The sequence below is a fragment of the Phanerochaete carnosa genome (assembly GCF_000300595.1).
Source record: "Phanerochaete carnosa HHB-10118-sp unplaced genomic scaffold PHACAscaffold_4, whole genome shotgun sequence".
Lineage (NCBI taxonomy): Eukaryota > Fungi > Basidiomycota > Agaricomycetes > Polyporales > Phanerochaetaceae > Phanerochaete > Phanerochaete carnosa.
The window spans coordinates 2,221,925-2,237,616 of record NW_006767631.1 but is presented as its reverse complement, the minus strand read 5'-3'; the positions used below and the strand labels follow the sequence as shown (position 1 = coordinate 2,237,616).

Genomic DNA, 15,692 nt, shown 5'->3' with positions numbered 1-15,692 from the left:
CAATTCAGCCCTCGATTTTGTATTTCGGCTTTAACCTTTTTCTGCGCCACGGGGAGAACAACATAGTGTGAGCGCGCGAGTGCGCAGAAAAGCTCTGGTGCGAGCTGGGCCTGCGAGACCTCACAGAAACTCGTTCTGGGACGTGTCCGCTCGCGTCGCAGGTGCACGTTGCGCACCGCGTCTGATGCCCGCATCAGGCTCCTGATGGCCATTTCTGCACGAAGGCGGGGCACATGCTGAGATGAGCCAGCTCTGTATACGCTGCTACGCACATCCCGCGGAGGCCCGAACGGCCCAAGTGGGCAGGGCGCCATCGGGACAATCACGCGGCGACATTGCACGGAGGCGCACGTGGCGACGTGAGTCTCGGAAAGCTTTTGAATTTGAGGCCTTTTGACGTCTCTGTGCACGCAGGCGCCCAACGCGGGAAGGTTGGGGGACATGGCTCGGTTGGGCAGGGGCGCGGCGGGAGCACGATGGGACAGCCTGGGCATTTGGCGCGGGGCTAGCACGAGCGAATGCGAGCTCGCGAGCTGCAGGGTATGAGAGACGTGAGAGCAGCTGGGCTCCCATCGACGTCGTGAATTCGGCTGCGCGCACAACCACTCGCAAGCGAAGCCACCTCTGCACCCATGCTCCGCGCCATAGATCGACCTGTGTGTGGAAATTCGGGCTTCCCCCCACAGACGGCCGATGGGGGCTCTGCACGAAACGGCTAAGTAACGTTAATGCCCTGCAACACGTGTGTGCGAGTCTATCGCCACTCACCTTTTTTCTGCTCTCGTTTCTGCCGCCGCGGACATCGAGCGAGCTAGAAGCCGCGCGTCGGAAGCGCGCGTGTGGTGTACGAGAGTGCCCTGATGGAAAGACACGGCCTCCCCCCGGCCGGCGCCTAGAGCCTCCCCCATGTAATGCGCCGTCCGATCTCGCTGCGTACCCCTGGTAGGGGCGAGAAAACCAGCCACTTGGGAGCGCGCGGCTTCGTGATTGGGCACGAATGCTCGTCAGAGGGGAGAAGACGGCCATTGGACGAGGCGACCGGGTGCAGGATGGGGAGAGGGCACTACTCGATTTTGTGCGTTGCGGGGCAGGGTCAGATCTGCGGGAACTGTAGACTCAGCGAGCATGAGCATGAAGCATGAGGGTGCTCCATGCACGGCACGAGCACGCGCTGGGGATAGTGGCGCAGGGCGTTGCTTCGTTCTGCGAGCGGAAAAGCCGTATAGCCAGTAGATGGTCGCGGTCGGTGGGGACGGTGGCGCTGACCTGGTTGCTCTTCCGCAACGGAAAAGCCATGGAGCAGGCATATGCTCGCGCTCGACGCCTGATATATTGCACAGAAGGCCTTTTGCTGCGATCACGGCTGGCCGGGGCCGTCCGTGGGGATGTAACGTACTGGCACATATCAAGACTTGTCAGCACGGCGGGCTCGAGGCGCCAGCCCAGCGTCGGCGGCTGTGCAGGGGCGTTGTAGCGATGTTGTGTCCGTGGTAGATGGGAAAGAGAGTGGGGCCGGGTGAGGGTGTGCATGAACGAACTGCACTGATAGTTGGAGCATAGAATCGAGTGCCCATCGACATCTGTTGTTTGAGGAACGACAGGCAGACAGGCCCTGGAGGAAACAGTTCGCCCTGAGATCTAAACATAGGAATACGGCACAATGCTGAGCAGTGCAAACCGATTGCAAGCGGGCACGCGGAAGCGGACGTTGCCTGTACAGATAAGCAACACACGTCGCCCTCGACGTAACATGCTCGGCGCACGACAGCCTCACCGACATGGCTGACGTGGGCATCGCCCCCAGGGCGGCGTATAGCATGCGTGCCTGTTCGCATCGGGAAGGACTCGCGTAGATGCCGGACGTACAACGTTCCATGGAGGCCGTACGTACAGGTGCGGCCGAGGTGGCACCGAATCGAGCAGCAGCAAACTTCTCTTCTGGTCCGAGGTCTCGCACCGGCAGAAGATGAACAGGCAGAGGAGGGAACATGGGACGCACAAAAGAGGGCGGCCGGCTTCCAAAGTGGTGCCAAAGCGAGACGAGGGCACGGAGCAGGGGCGGCGTGGGGGAGCTCCGCGTTGGCACACGCCCGGCGGCGGCGCGGCGCGGGGAGAGGGGGGAGGGGGGGGAGGATCATCCCGGACGGGAGGCATGGAACGCTCCCTTATAAGGTTCACCGGCGACGTGCCGCTCGGAAGGCACGCTTATGTCTGGGCAAGCCTGGAGGCTGAACCGGTACGCCTTCGTAGAAACGCCACAGGCATCAGAGAGGCACTCGTGCGGAGCGTTCCCAGACGCCGTCACGAGCTTAGTCGACAGACAATGGGAACCCGCGAAGAAGATCAACGTAAAATTCGCGGAGCACTCCGGCGGCAGGGGCTACCCGCGCGTCCGGGATCCCAGTCGACCACACGACGGGGATAATTGGCAGACGTACCCAGCTGCTCACACACTCGGCACTGGGCCCTAGCTGGATAAAATGAAATGAAGTGCGTCCATGCAAGTAATAATGGGGCACTGACGTCAGCGGATAGCTGATAACGGAGAGAACCAGGGAGAGGGCTTCGGAGAGAGGAGAGAGGAGAGAGGAGAGAGGGAGAGAGAGAGGCTGACCTGGACCGTATGCAGAAGCCATATCGGGCTGTCTGTCGAGAAGCGCAGCTCTCGGGTCGGTGACATTACACTAACCTAAGATCCTGCGCAACAAAAGTTTCAGACAAACGACGATTTTGGCGTGAGATTCGAAGGATCAGGGGGATCGCGTCTTCCAAGGCTGAATGCTCGCGGTGACATGTCTCCGAGCCAACGTCCCGCATATGCCGTTTTTGGTGGCGTCGAGTGTCGGGGCGCATGGTGATGCAACCGGGAAAATCGTGGGCCACGTTCGACGTAATCACGACGTGCCGTGTCAATGGCAGCAATGCCTTTGAGTGTGAGCTGACAGGGAAGTCAGAGATGAGAAAGGGTTAGTACAAGGAGACGTCCGCTGGAAGGAGAAGGTATCGGCGAAAGGCAGGTGTACCTTCGAGTGAAGGGTCCTCCGCCCTTCGCAGGTTCGCTCTCCATGACAGCGCTGCGCAGTGGATGCTCCCAAGCATGAACGTATGTCCGTACCGCATGATTCGTACCGCCAGCTTGGCCGCCGATACGCGATCGTCATCGTTACAAATTCTCTTTTACTAGTCGTTGTGAGGCGATCGAAGCATAGCTTGCTCGGTGTGGTACGCGAGATCACTGGTGTGATGGAGGCAGACGGACAAGAGACGGGAGCTCGAGACAGGATGTGGTCGTTATCCTATGGGCGCCTGCGCCACGTGCTTGCCGACATGATCATGTCGCATTGCCTTTAGGAAAATCCCCTCCGCTATCATGCGCCACGAGGGAATACCTTTAAGCTCTTTCTGGCGGTGAACACACCTCTCTCCGTCTCTCATCTTCCCTTCCTCACCTAATACACTCAGCAATAATAAAGCGGGCCGCCCAACTCAGCTTCAGAGGTTAGACCTTTGCTGGGTTCATCCAGCGTGTCAATATTGGCGGCATGTGGCGGCATGTCTGCCTGGAAGGTACAGGTGCATACGGTACAGTGAACTCAACCGTGGGACTACACATCTATCTGAGCCCAGATTCACCGACGACGGCTGCGTAGAACGGAGTAGCTGCACCAATGGTACTGGAGTACCTGGATGTCTGACACGCAAGGCACACCCCGACACAACCTTGCATAAATACACATGCATCTTCCGGAAAACAGTCGTAGATGAATCAAACCTCCGGAGAAGATACGGGACCATAACAACGTACTTACCGTGCCTATGCAGCAGTATCTCACAGCATTGTTCCCAGCGGCGCAAAGACAGGCACTGCTGATCGTCACGTCTTTACAAATTGCAACAAAGTTAGGTTGGGCATGACGGCACCGGTGTGTCCAATCCAGCGCGGCCTCGTCAGCCGCACTCGTCAGCGGACAACCATCTTGCGCCCATCAGCCGTCATCGCGCATGCATGTGCTTGCGTCCGCGGGCGGAGGGATGACGGTGGGCTGGAGAAAGACTTGCCCGATGCGGTGCGCCCTTGTCCCGAACGGTGCACACGGCGCACGCCCGGCCCAGGCACAGCCGTGGGGGCTGACAGCGAGTCAACGTCGAGTGCAAGAGGCTGTCCGCTCCCCCTCGCGGCTTCGATCTTCGCTACGGTCCAGCAGTGCAGCGGGCTGGCGATAGCCGCAAGCAGTCACTGGCGACATCGTGGGAAGACAGCGTGCGATCTGGCGGCAGGCCGACCCAGGGCGCACTGCGCGAGACGGAGGTGTCTCAGGGCCTTGCGCGATTGGCTGACGGAGACAGCAGGCGTCGAAGGCCCCACGGCGTACGTTGTAGACTAGAACCCGTGGTGTGCACGCGAGACGAGGGGGGCGCGGCGCATAGAGCAAGCGAATGCGTCCGACGCTTGGATCTGTGGTACTGCATCGTGATTATAGGAGTGAGACAGGGATGCATGCCCCGGACACGAGGTATGTTGCGCAAGCGACGCCGACGGCGGCGAGGTTGCGGCGAATAACGACGAGGAAATGTGCAGGAAATGAGCGTTATTGGAACGGGAGCGGGCGGGCCACGTGAAGGACCGTCGGCGCCGGCCGAGCGGGAAAGAGAAACGGAGGCAAAAGTGAGGGTATGGCTTACATAATGAAACCAGGTTTAGGCAAAACGACACGAATGGCTGTTTGGACGGATACGTAAGACGCGCGATTAAACTTTGAGATCTGGACTCTGGCTTCTCGCTCAGACGATGGAACCCGATTCCCAAAGGGCTGATGAGTCTCATCACCGCTCGTTCAAAAAGCCCCCGGGCCTCGTCGATTTTTCGACTTTCGCCCCCGCCGTGCTCCTCGGGTACTCCTCCTCTTGATCCTCATCTCCACAATCCAGCTCTCCTAGCTTTCTATCCCGCCCGACATCTGTCTCGCACACCTCCGGGTCTGCCACGGACCCATCCCGTTCCCCACATCTGGTCTCGTGCATGCTGATACACTCCCCAACCATGGACGACTTCCGTGCAGGCTCGCCCTGTGATCATGCCCTCGATGGGCTGGAGCTCCTTCACCGCCTTTCGCTCTGTGACTCGATCCACTTTATGCCGTCGGACGCAGACTTCGCCGGCAAGATGACTGCAGAACATCCGTCAGTCGTGCCATACTCTTGGGGCAAGTCTCTGTCATCTGCTTTCGCCCTCCCGGCATACTTAACCCCGTCCTCTTATTAGACGAGGAAGCGGACGCATGCGACCCTTCGATGTACGACCCCGTTCTCTTCTCCCCCGTGAGCTCGCAGCCCGCGAGCCCATCGCGATCTGCTTTCGCGATGTTCGGAGTTGAGCGAGACAAAGTGAGTACTTTTCCAGTGCTTCTTGGTAGGTGACGCGTTGGGACGCGTCCGCTGGGTCAATCATCTCTCCGCAAGGAGATGGGATCTGTCAGAATGTCTTAACGACGCGTCACTGTTGCACTTGGGGGCCCCGACTCTCGCTCCCGCATGTCGTGTGGACGTTCAAACCGGAGAATCAGTTGAGCCTGCAGCGAATACTGCATCAAGCGATATCAGCGCCGCGCCATCAACTGGTTTTCCCGGTGATCGCCAGTGCCCAAGTTTTGACGAAAGCAGCGCTCCCCCGGGTATTTGCGCTTCCCATGCGGCGGCTGCTTTTAGCCTTGCAACAAGCTTTTTGCATGGCCAGACCCATGCGCGCGAGAATGCTCCTCCAGCTGCTGCGGCCTTCGCAGCCTAATCGGCTTCTCAATATGCTCGCTAGATCTGTGACCGGTGCTAACTAGACTTCTTTCTGTTGCAGCCGCTTCCTCCACCGCCATCGGGTTACAGGCCATCGCCGCCGTCCACTCCGAAGTTGACTCCGGCGTCGACCCCCTCGTCATCCCCGCGTGTGTCAATGTCAAATTCGTCATCGCCATCACTACCTCGACCGCGGTCGAGGCCTCCGTCGACGAACATGGGTGCACCCCGGACCCTGCATCACTGCGCATTCCCGTCGATCTCTTCGACGCTCTCGCTTCTCGAAGAGCGTGAGTCGGAAAACGAGAAGCGCAGCGGCGTGCTGGTCCAGCCTGGTGACGATCACTTGAGCACAGAAGGCACTGTGCTTGCCCACCCGCCTGCGCGTAAGAGCAGCATTGAGGTACTCAAGACCATGGAGACCGAGACGAAGCGCACTCGTCCGGCCCTTGGTCTGTCGATGGCGACGTCCTCGCCACAACTACGGACTCTTGCAGAGCTCGCTAATATCCCTGCATCTCCCATCAGCGTCAGCTCTACTCGTAGTGTGTCGCACAGGCCCTCAGTCGCGTCCCTTGCGCCATTAGCTCCATCACCATTCATGTCTAGTTCGGTCTTGCTTCCGCCCGCTACACTGGAAGAAGAGACAGTTCTTCCAAGCAGTTCGCGATGGTCAATGGATTCTACGGACCCAGACGCCAGTCGTCGTCCAAGTGTCTCCGCTCCAGCGACGCCGCCTTCGCCGCCTGCCAAGCCAAAGCGCAGCCGGTTGCTGAGCTTCATTTCGCGCGGTCGTGCCAGCTCCCTCGGTAAGCGCGGTGATAGCATACCCCCGACGCCGGTACTTCCGGACTCTTCAGAATCCGACTCTGTCCTATTGTCACCAACGGAGACGATCTCCGGTCGTGCGTCAGCGTCAGTGCTGTCATTGTCACTGAGCTCACGTAGGGCGAGCCGTTCAGGTACCTACCCGCCGCCCCTCTCGCTTTCCACGTCATCAATGACGATGTCGACCACCTCGTCAGCTTCGACCTTGCCTACTCCCACTGACTCGCAGTCGGATGTGACGCTGGACCCCTTCTGCCCTGCGTCGCCGACCTTTGCGCCAGCGTCTTACCTTCCTGAGCCACCAGCTCCCGAGCCAGAAAGCTTTGTTGAAGTGGAAGACGACGTACCCGAGAAGCCGACGCTTCCGCTACCCTCGCCGAGCCAGCCGACCGTGTCATTCTTCCACCCCGAACCGCCGTCAACAAACTTCCTGAGCGCACTCACACGCCGCAAGATGCGCCGCCGCAAGAGGAAGCTTGTCGTGACCTGTCTCAGCGGTGAGGTTTTACCTGAGGGCGAGGCGAACGCGGATCTCGCTGCCTTCCGTCGCGAGCGGGACCTTCGCCGACGGCACGAGGCCATCAGGCACTGGTGTGAGAGCTTCGGGTCTCTGCGGCGTTTCGAGCGGATGCCTGACGGCAGCGTACACGTCTACTGGCGCGATTGGGAGGTTGCGGATATGGTTAGTACTCTATGTCCCTGAGGCTGATATGTTACTAAGTGATGCAACAGGTGTGTCGCGTAAGCGCACAGGTACACATCAAGGGAGTCGGCAGGGCCACGCTTGCCTGGCACTACGTAAACTGATCGCGCATCTTCCCTGGCCTCTCGCCACCCAACCGTCTCCATCTGGAAAACGCTGTGTGTGCCGCGTTACATCTGAAAATTGCACAACCTACGTCGCGACCACGCTCGGACCTCGGGACGACTCAACTCGTACACATACCCCCATTCGTCCATCTCTCTCCATGCTCAACACAACTATACACGCTCATTTGGTTCAGAATCGACACCCTATGGGACGCATACACTGTCATTAACTCCACACGCGCATCTCATCTATCTCAGCACTCCATAGAACATCACACACTCATTTTAGTCTTGGCCCTGTAGAAACCACATACACTCTTTCACCTTTTCGTCGTAATCCGCCCGTGGTCCGGCGCAGTCACACCTTCTTTGTCCCCTTCGCGACCTCCGTAATCCTAATCGTTTTCACGCATGCACACACGCGTCCTCGCGACGGACGCCCCTGCCTGCCTCTGGTGTACCACCCGAAAACGAAACCGCCTCCGCCCCTGCTCCCTGCCGACCGAACACTCCGTGCCCGCCCTCGCCCTTGCTGTCGTCGTCTCGAGTCTCGTCTGCTGTGTCTCGTTGTAACATCTGCTCTTTTTCCTTCACCTGTTGTCTTCGTGTTATCTCTATCTGCTGTGCTCCGTTCTGTCGACTAGAAGGTTCCTTTCTCTCTGTGTGTCATGGTATTTTTGGGGCGACGTGCTGACGTGTCATTTTCTCTTTTTTTGCATCGCATAGACAGTCCTGCCAGTGGACGTTGTAGTAGCCCGCTGGGTCAAAAGATAAGTAGTGTACGCTAGCGTGTAGGAAAATTAGTGTATAGAAGCAAGTGTAACAAAGTCGTAGGACAGAATTGAGTTGTTTTTTGGTGATCGTTTCTGGGATGATTTCGTGGACACTTCATGTGTATTTGAGAGGACCAGCGCGGTCTTCGTGGCGTGGGAGACGCGACTTTGGTAGGCCTTTAACTTAGTATTGGCTATGTGCATTGCGCAGCGGATGTCGTCACAAGCCGCGGCGCATGCGCAGCGGCACTACACTCTCTCTTGACCATCACGCTCGTCATTCTGGATTCTGCTCAGCTGTCGTCGATTCACCTCCCGTCTTCAGACAGACGCGCTGGTCCTTCGATATCAATTCTCCCAAAAATTTCCAACTAAAAATGTCCTAAACATATTTGAAAGGATCCGCGGACATATATCCCCGACTTTCTACCCTGAGTTTTTTTCTTCTTTTCGATTTTCCCGCGAGTTTTTGAAAATGAAAAATATTGATATTTGTCATCTGGCGTCATGATTACCACGAGAGGCAGACCACCCTTTCGCTCCTGCTGGTAGCGTCACAAGCCTATCAAGGGCCAGCCAACACCAGTGCCTCGCATATGGGGCACACCGCTCACAGTCCACAGTTTGTTTATAGCGTTTTGAGGCCGAAATGAACCCTCGATCGCGTCGACGTGCTTCTCCCTGCAGCATGATCCTAGGGGTCAAACGAGGCCTTGAGGTCTTAATTTCGCTCGTCGCGGCCACCCGAAGGCAGATATCGGCCTGCCGTTCGCGCTTCCGCATGTGGTGCGTCTTGTTGAGACGAAGCACGCTTTTCTGCAACACGGGACTTTTCGCTTGAGCGTTCCACTTGTTGCCTGCTGTGCAAGGCAGTGCTAGATCTACTCTTTCTACCCTTCTTACGCAGAAGGTTGTCAGAGGCTTCTTCCGTTGATATATGACGGCCTGCACATGTTCAGACGCTCATATATGCGCTGGAACACTTGGCTGCCAAGCTGGGAAAGTCTTGTGCGAGGAGCTCCTCGTCAAGCTTCATGTAGTTTCGTGCACGGCCTGGGGCAGTGCATTTAAACTATCTTCTGCCAACAGGTCGATCTTAGAAACTCCAGTGCACAACAGCGAACTGGCAAATTAAGCCCAAGCTCAAGCATGCCGAGGAGGCGTTAAATCTTCCCGTTTATGTATCTTCGAGCGTCCAGCACACAGCGGCAGCCAAAGTACACGTTCTTCTGTTGAGAAAGCGTTTACAGGATTCTGGTACTACTTGACCCAGAAAGCTGATCCTCGCACCCTCCTGCTATACCTACCGTTCAGGCCGGCGAGACGCGAAGCACAGCACCCTGAAAGTGGGGAGAACGCGTCGGCCGGATAAAGGCCCCGGCCGACTTCTGCCGCCGCCCTCCGCCGCATGAACGAATATCCCCAGATATCCTCAGGATATCTCCATGTCTCGCGCGCATGTTCCAGAGCTAGGGGTGTATGTGCACGCGACAAGGGATACACACAAGTGTTTCAGCTTGTCTGTCGCGAAATTGTGAGAGGGGAGATCGATCTCCTCTCCCGAAGGGGCTGTTCTCATTCCGCCTGAGTCGCTGACGCTCCACGGTATATTGCAGCGCAAGCATGGCAGGTAAAACAATCAACCTCGCTCGAAAGCCGCGGCCAAGGGTCGTAGAGTGTACGCGCTGGCGTGCTTCCTATGTGCGCCCCTGGGCGATTCGCAGGAGCAAGGTTCGCGGTCTACGCCCGCACTGTAACGGCTGGGACAGTCTGGCCCTTGGTATCAGCAGCGCGCGCTGCTGGGCCATGGTGGTTCCACCCGTTTCAGCGTCATGCGTAACCCCAAGGCTAAACGCTTTATCGTCTGACGAGGGGTGCAGGGATGGCGCGAAGCGATGCAAAGATTTGTGAACAGGCGCTACGTCGGCTCGGAGGTTAGTAGCGCTGTTAGGTTCTTCTTGCGTCCGGCATGACCAGAAGATGTACGTACGGTTCGCGGAGAGTGCGGTGGTGGAATCGCGGCATGAATGCATGTGGTCTATGACGAAGCCTGTCAATGGTTCTACGTGATCGCACCCTTGCACAAGTGGTTGCACCATTGTTGAGCTTGGGATATATTTGCGAATGGAGACTATGACAGGATGTATCTATCTTCACTTACGGAAATCTCGTAACAGATGGACATTGAGTGCTGATGAGCAGCGTGGAAAGCGCATCTTGCCGCGCAGTACTTCCTGTCAAAGGTCAAAACAGGTACTAGAGTGTCATCTGTTGCCATGCACAGGCATGTTCGGAGGACATTCCAGGGCCCCGACCTGAGCGGGCTGAGTGTCGTGGTGAATTCCGCTGAGAGAAGTCATTGAGAACGACAATAGGGGACATGCATAGCAAAGCCCGCGAAAGATAACGGAGCGTGTGTACTCACCCGGGCAAAGCAACAAAGCACCACCTTGATGCGGGTAATGTGGCGTCGCACACTCCCATCTTCGCGGGGCCACACGCCACTAAAGGCGGGTGCCTTCGAACACGAGGCAGGAGCACAGAAGCTAGGATGAACATCAGATGCAAATAAGGCGATGACGAAGCAGACCCCGACGGGACTCGTCCATATTTCGTATTAGCAGTCGACGATGTCGGGTCAGGTTGTTTAGGGAAGAGCAGTCGTCATAAATTCGCAAAACCGTGATACCGAACCTAAGAGGCTGTTAGAAGGCCGAGAAAGACGACGGCAGCGCAGCTGAATGAAATTATGCGCCATTTAACGTCTCTTCCTGCCTTGCCAAGCATACACTAGAAGATTCTGCAGCTTGCGCGGGCGTCGAGGCTTTTTGTTAAGGCCCCAAACGTTCAACTAGATGCTGTTGGACGCAGAGGTGGCGCGACTCTAGGCTGCGGTTCGCACTCCCGTCCGTACACTTCGCCAGCGGTGCACCTCGAGCGGACGTTCTGCAAGTTCAATATCGGGGTCGCCAAGCTGACCGAGGCTCCAGACGGTAGGACCGCGAGAGATGATGACTTGGACGGCGCGAGACAGGAGAGCGACGTTAAGCAAGAGGAAGAAGGGCCGGTGGTCGGTAAAATGCCGGTTTAGATACCTACAGGCGATACTCGGAGACAAAGTGAGCTGTGTATCCAACGATACCGCCGTCTGATAGTGCAATGGTTGTAGGAAACTCCCACGAGAGGAGATGAGCGCTAGCGCTAGCGCAATGCATACGCCCATCATAGGTACTGTAGCAAGCTTGACGACTTTGGCTGGGATAAACGTGGAAGGCAGGGTGTGTTGGTGGCGGTCATAGATAAAGTAGTTCTCTGACAAGCGACGGAGACGTCACAGACAAGAGCAGGCACACGGAGAGCAAGAAGCAAAGCTCCCGTGATGGTCGCGTGCACGCGCACGAAGTAGAAGCAGGCGTGGGCAACGTGGGTCCTGCAGAGCCTATGAAGGCCTGCAATACGACATTTGCCTGAAGGAGGACAAACATCTGCACAGGTGAGCGGATATGAGCATCGCAACAGGCACAGTGCACACGTTGCGAGCAGAACCGGATTTTGATGCAACCGTGGCAGGCTTCTTCCTGGCAATACGAGAGCGGGCACAAGTGCACAAGTCGCCCTAAACTGTTGTATCACACAGCAGGGGAAAGCGTCAACGTATCCGATGCGAGGGTCTGCATATTAGCAAGAAAACCGAGGGCGGGGGAGGTGGCGGAAACTGGACACACTGATGAATGTGAGCAGCGTTAATAGCACCGCTGATAGGGATAGGCGATATGCGGCTTGGTTCTGGAAACATGACCAGAGCAGTTGGCTGATATATGCGTGGTTTTGAAATTCTATGCAGCGGACAGGAATGAAGAGATTAATAAAGAGCACTACTGGCGATGTGGCGGTGGCGGTAAAATCAAGGACAAGGTATAAATCTCACTACACAGGGCGAGTACATCGCTGCCGCGCAGCAAAAAGATAACGGCGTGTCTCGTCTGCGGCGGTGGCAACGATGGTAGTGGTGGTAGTAGCGGAGGAGTGGTCACTGTCCACTTTCCGGCGCTTGTTAACCCTGTAGCGATGAGACCGCCTGGGTCCCGGGAGTCCTGCTCCCGTCCTTGAGACAAGTCTCAACATTCCCCAACACGTCAAACTTTTCTATACCCAGGACGATGCCCCGAGCGACTACTGATACTCTGGACCTCTTCAAGAAATCCACCTTGAAGCGCAACGCCGTATGTGTTGGTGTCATAAGCATGTTTGGTCAACCTCATCACACGCTTTTCGTGCACCGGCTTGCATGTAGGCCTGCCAACAATGTCGAAAGCGCAAGTTGGTGAGTTACCTATCTAGAGACACGAGTATCTGAGCAGTGCTTGATTTCCGGATGGATTGCAGAAATGGTTGGTAACGCAACTTTAGCGACATCCTCTGGCCTGACGTAGCAACTTTGACAGTGATGCGAAGCGTCCTTGCGCCACCTGTCTGCGGTCCCATGCTTATGCTGTGGCGCACGCATCCGCAGACAAGCCGGTACCACCATACCCAGACTGTTCTTACGACGAAGGTAACGACCTCAGCCCTACCGATCTGAACCTTTGTCAGCTACTGACGTGAAGTCATCAGGCGCAGAGCCACCCGACGAAATTCCCGCAAAGACAAGATATGAGAGTCTCGAGAATAAGATCGGCATGTACAGGTTTTATACTAAATGTACGTCCCTGTCTGACCTCTGGTTACTCCGCAGGCGAGCTCGAGGTTCTTCTCCGAGAGATGACCATAGCGCTCCAAGAGGCTCGCGCTGAGAACGCGACAAAGAGCTCTTCTCCTGACACACACTATTCGGGCTCTTCCGAAAGTGCGACTGTACCTTCAAATGGCTCGAGCGGGTCCGTGCCGTCGCCTTGTCCCGAGGCGATCTTCTCCCCGGGAGTTACTGGAGAGGACTCCATCGTAGGTCTCAAGTGTACTTGGTGTGCTCATGCGAGCTGATAGCATTACTTTCCTAGTTCTCTTTGGCGTCATTGCAGAATCCTGGACCTGTTATGTCAATCGGCTCTCCGGCTACGGGTTCCCTCAGCGGCTTTTCAAAGAACGTAAACCCACCGATAGCAGAGGCCGACTTTGACATTCTCCTGCACACGAACGCATCGACATCGCTCACACCGGATACCACCTTCGCCTTGAGGACCTATGGCCCACATACGGCCCAAGCTGGACAGAACGTGCAGCTTATATCAAGTGGCTGGTCGCTAAATTTGCCTAGTTTTGATGTGGCCCGCCATTTGTAAAGCATCTGGGCTTCGTTAATGCTGCGCTGCGTTGACACTTTTATTTTTATTTTTAGAATACATGCTTTCTTCGCGTTCTGGATGCACGCTGGTAGACTATTCCACGGACCCACGTTCCTCTCTGCGCTAGATCTTCCGCCTACGGACCCACGATTCCCTCAGCCAGTCATTCTCCATGCCATGTGCGCGATAGGCAGCATGTATACAGCTGATATTGCGCCGACGCCGGTACATACTGGCCAATATTTCCCTGGTAAGCGAGCCATCTTTGCTAGAACTACACCGTTAGTGGACACTGACTTGTTGCAAGACGAGGTCTTTACCGGTCGCTGGCTCAAGTTTGCCGCTCGCCCGGACTCGTTCGCTGAGCAGCACATCAAGTACGCGAAAATTGAAATGGAAAACAACATCGATTGCGGAGAGTATCTTGTAGAGAGCATGCAAGGTGTGGCTCGGTTGTTACGACTAGCATGGTGTACTTCTTTCTGACTCACCGCTTCCAGCCCAGGTTCTCATTACCTGGTGGTACCTGAACCAAGGCAGGTGGTCGGATGTGAGTCCGTTGCGTCGGCGCTTGGAGTGTCATGCTCAATAGATTCCCAGGCGTACTTCGCTTCAGGACAGGGCCTCCGGTACGGCAATGCTCTAGGTCTGATCAAGACTGGAGCGTTCAAGATACTGTGGCCTAGAAAACTCGCATACAAAAAGGAGAATGAAGTCTTGCCCCGGCCGCTTTCTACGATAGACGAAGAGACCCGAAGGAATGCATTCTGGTTAGGTATGCATCCACACTCATGATAGGTATGTACAGACACATCGCTGAAGGTGATCGTCAGCGTATGCTCTCGAAAGGGGACTGTCTTCCACCAATCCCCACGCAACAGAAGTTGACGATACGGACATTGATCAAGTGTTACCTCTACGGAGCGACCAGTTCGATCTCGGCGTAAGTTTCACCGCCTTTCACCCAGTCATTACGCGTTAACGTCCACCTAGATTCACGTCGCACTAGAAGACCGGCAGTGGTCGCACGACCGCAACCTACTGCTCAAGCACCCTCCTGAATGTACGGACAGTTTTGTGCTCTGGCTCAAGACGACGATGCTGCTCTCGCGCGTAAAGAGCTTCAACGTGCGCTTCAAGGGGCGGTACCAGGCGGGCGATGCTGCTTACTACTCGCCGACGAGCAGCCCCGCGAGCGGTGAAGCCGAGTACGACCCGCGCGACGCGCCTGTGTTCCATGACCTGAACCACGCTGTGCTCTCCTTCCGGCGATCGTTCCCGCCGCATCTCCGGGATCCGATCCAGGATGGGACGGTCGACCCGCACCTGTACACCGCCTGTGTCGGCGCGCACGTGTGAGTCTGCCTTCGCTCTGGGATGCCAGTGGCTACGCTAAACCATGAGTGTAGGGCACAGATTCTGCTGCACGACCCGCACATGAATGCCAAGGACCCGGCGTGCCAGTCGCTGAACCAGGTCTCGAAGGGGGCGCGGGCGGTCCTGGATCTCATGTACAGTCTGTCGGCGACAAGCTACGACATCTCCCTCCTCGATCAACTGACCTTCGTACGTCTGCTCCCCTCCTCAAACGCTCCCAAAGACCGATCCTTTTCGTGTAGTTCGCGTGGATCCTTGCCGGGCGCGTTCTGATCGAATTGCTCAAAATAGCCATCGACCACAATAACCTCGAAGAGGTGTTCGCGCGCCACTCGGAGATCTGCTTCGTTCAGTAAGTCCTCTCCCACCCGGCGGGTTCATTTGCTCACCGCACACCGCAGTTCGATGCTAGCCAAAGCCGGCGAGCGCATGCCCGTCGCCTGTACGTCTCCCCTCTCTCTCGTGAATCTGCAGCTGAAATTGACGTACCGCGCAGACCGCTACAAGAAATTGATCTACGGCTCGCTCGCGTCTATCTGCGGCGAGCAGTTCGTCGAGCCGCTCGCCGAGACGTCATACCATCGCCCGCGGTACGTGAGCCCGTTCCACTCGGCGTTCGTCGACCCGGCGCCGAGCATTGCACCGCTCGTCAGCGCGGTCACGATCACGTATCCCGCGGAGTCGCCACTGAGGTCATTCTAACTAATACTCCCTTCTCCGCGTTCGAGTTTTTGGGTGGTTGATGATTGTGGTGTAATTTTGGCGAGATGTTTGGAGGGTGCAAATTAGTGGAGACTGTTGCTTGCATGCCGTACTGTCGCTGTTATGCTGTGTA

The 15,692-nt window shown here is 56.6% G+C and overlaps 4 protein-coding genes across 4 annotated transcripts; 3 read left to right on the top strand and 1 right to left on the bottom strand.

The window, feature by feature from the left end:
- The first annotated feature begins 5,831 nt into the window (after positions 1 to 5,831).
- Positions 5,832 to 7,322, top strand: PHACADRAFT_254271 (uncharacterized protein). The gene has a single exon (XM_007394667.1). It carries the CDS (start codon positions 6,005 to 6,007, stop codon positions 7,316 to 7,318), a length of 1,314 nt encoding a protein of 437 aa, XP_007394729.1. The 5' UTR covers positions 5,832 to 6,004; the 3' UTR covers positions 7,319 to 7,322.
- Positions 7,323 to 7,326: 4 nt separating this feature from the next.
- On the bottom strand, positions 7,327 to 8,287 carry PHACADRAFT_254269 (uncharacterized protein). The gene has a single exon (XM_007394666.1). The coding sequence runs from the start codon at positions 7,999 to 8,001 to the stop codon at positions 7,831 to 7,833; it is 171 nt and encodes a 56-aa protein (XP_007394728.1). The 5' UTR covers positions 8,002 to 8,287; the 3' UTR covers positions 7,327 to 7,830.
- A 4,944-nt stretch (positions 8,288 to 13,231) lies between these two features.
- Positions 13,232 to 13,477, top strand: PHACADRAFT_160437 (uncharacterized protein; the record flags this gene model as incomplete). The annotated part of the gene is made up of 1 exon (XM_007394665.1): positions 13,232 to 13,477. The coding sequence occupies one exon, from the start codon at positions 13,232 to 13,234 to the stop codon at positions 13,475 to 13,477; it is 246 nt and encodes an 81-aa protein (XP_007394727.1).
- Positions 13,478 to 13,558: 81 nt separating this feature from the next.
- On the top strand, positions 13,559 to 15,559 carry PHACADRAFT_91537 (uncharacterized protein; the record flags this gene model as incomplete). The annotated part of the gene is made up of 8 exons (XM_007394664.1): positions 13,559 to 13,922; positions 13,981 to 14,034; positions 14,073 to 14,255; positions 14,314 to 14,423; positions 14,474 to 14,835; positions 14,890 to 15,046; positions 15,100 to 15,209; positions 15,259 to 15,559. The coding sequence occupies 8 exons, from the start codon at positions 13,559 to 13,561 to the stop codon at positions 15,557 to 15,559; spliced, it is 1,641 nt and encodes a 546-aa protein (XP_007394726.1).
- Between the last annotated feature and the right edge of the window lie 133 nt (positions 15,560 to 15,692).

What these genes read in the sequence shown, in the direction of transcription:
- PHACADRAFT_254269 (XM_007394666.1), bottom strand. Translation starts at nt 8,001, where the DNA reads ATGTTACAACGAGACACAGCAGACGAGACTCGAGACGACGACAGCAAG.
- PHACADRAFT_254271 (XM_007394667.1), top strand. Translation starts at nt 6,005, where the DNA reads ATGGGTGCACCCCGGACCCTGCATCACTGCGCATTCCCGTCGATCTCT.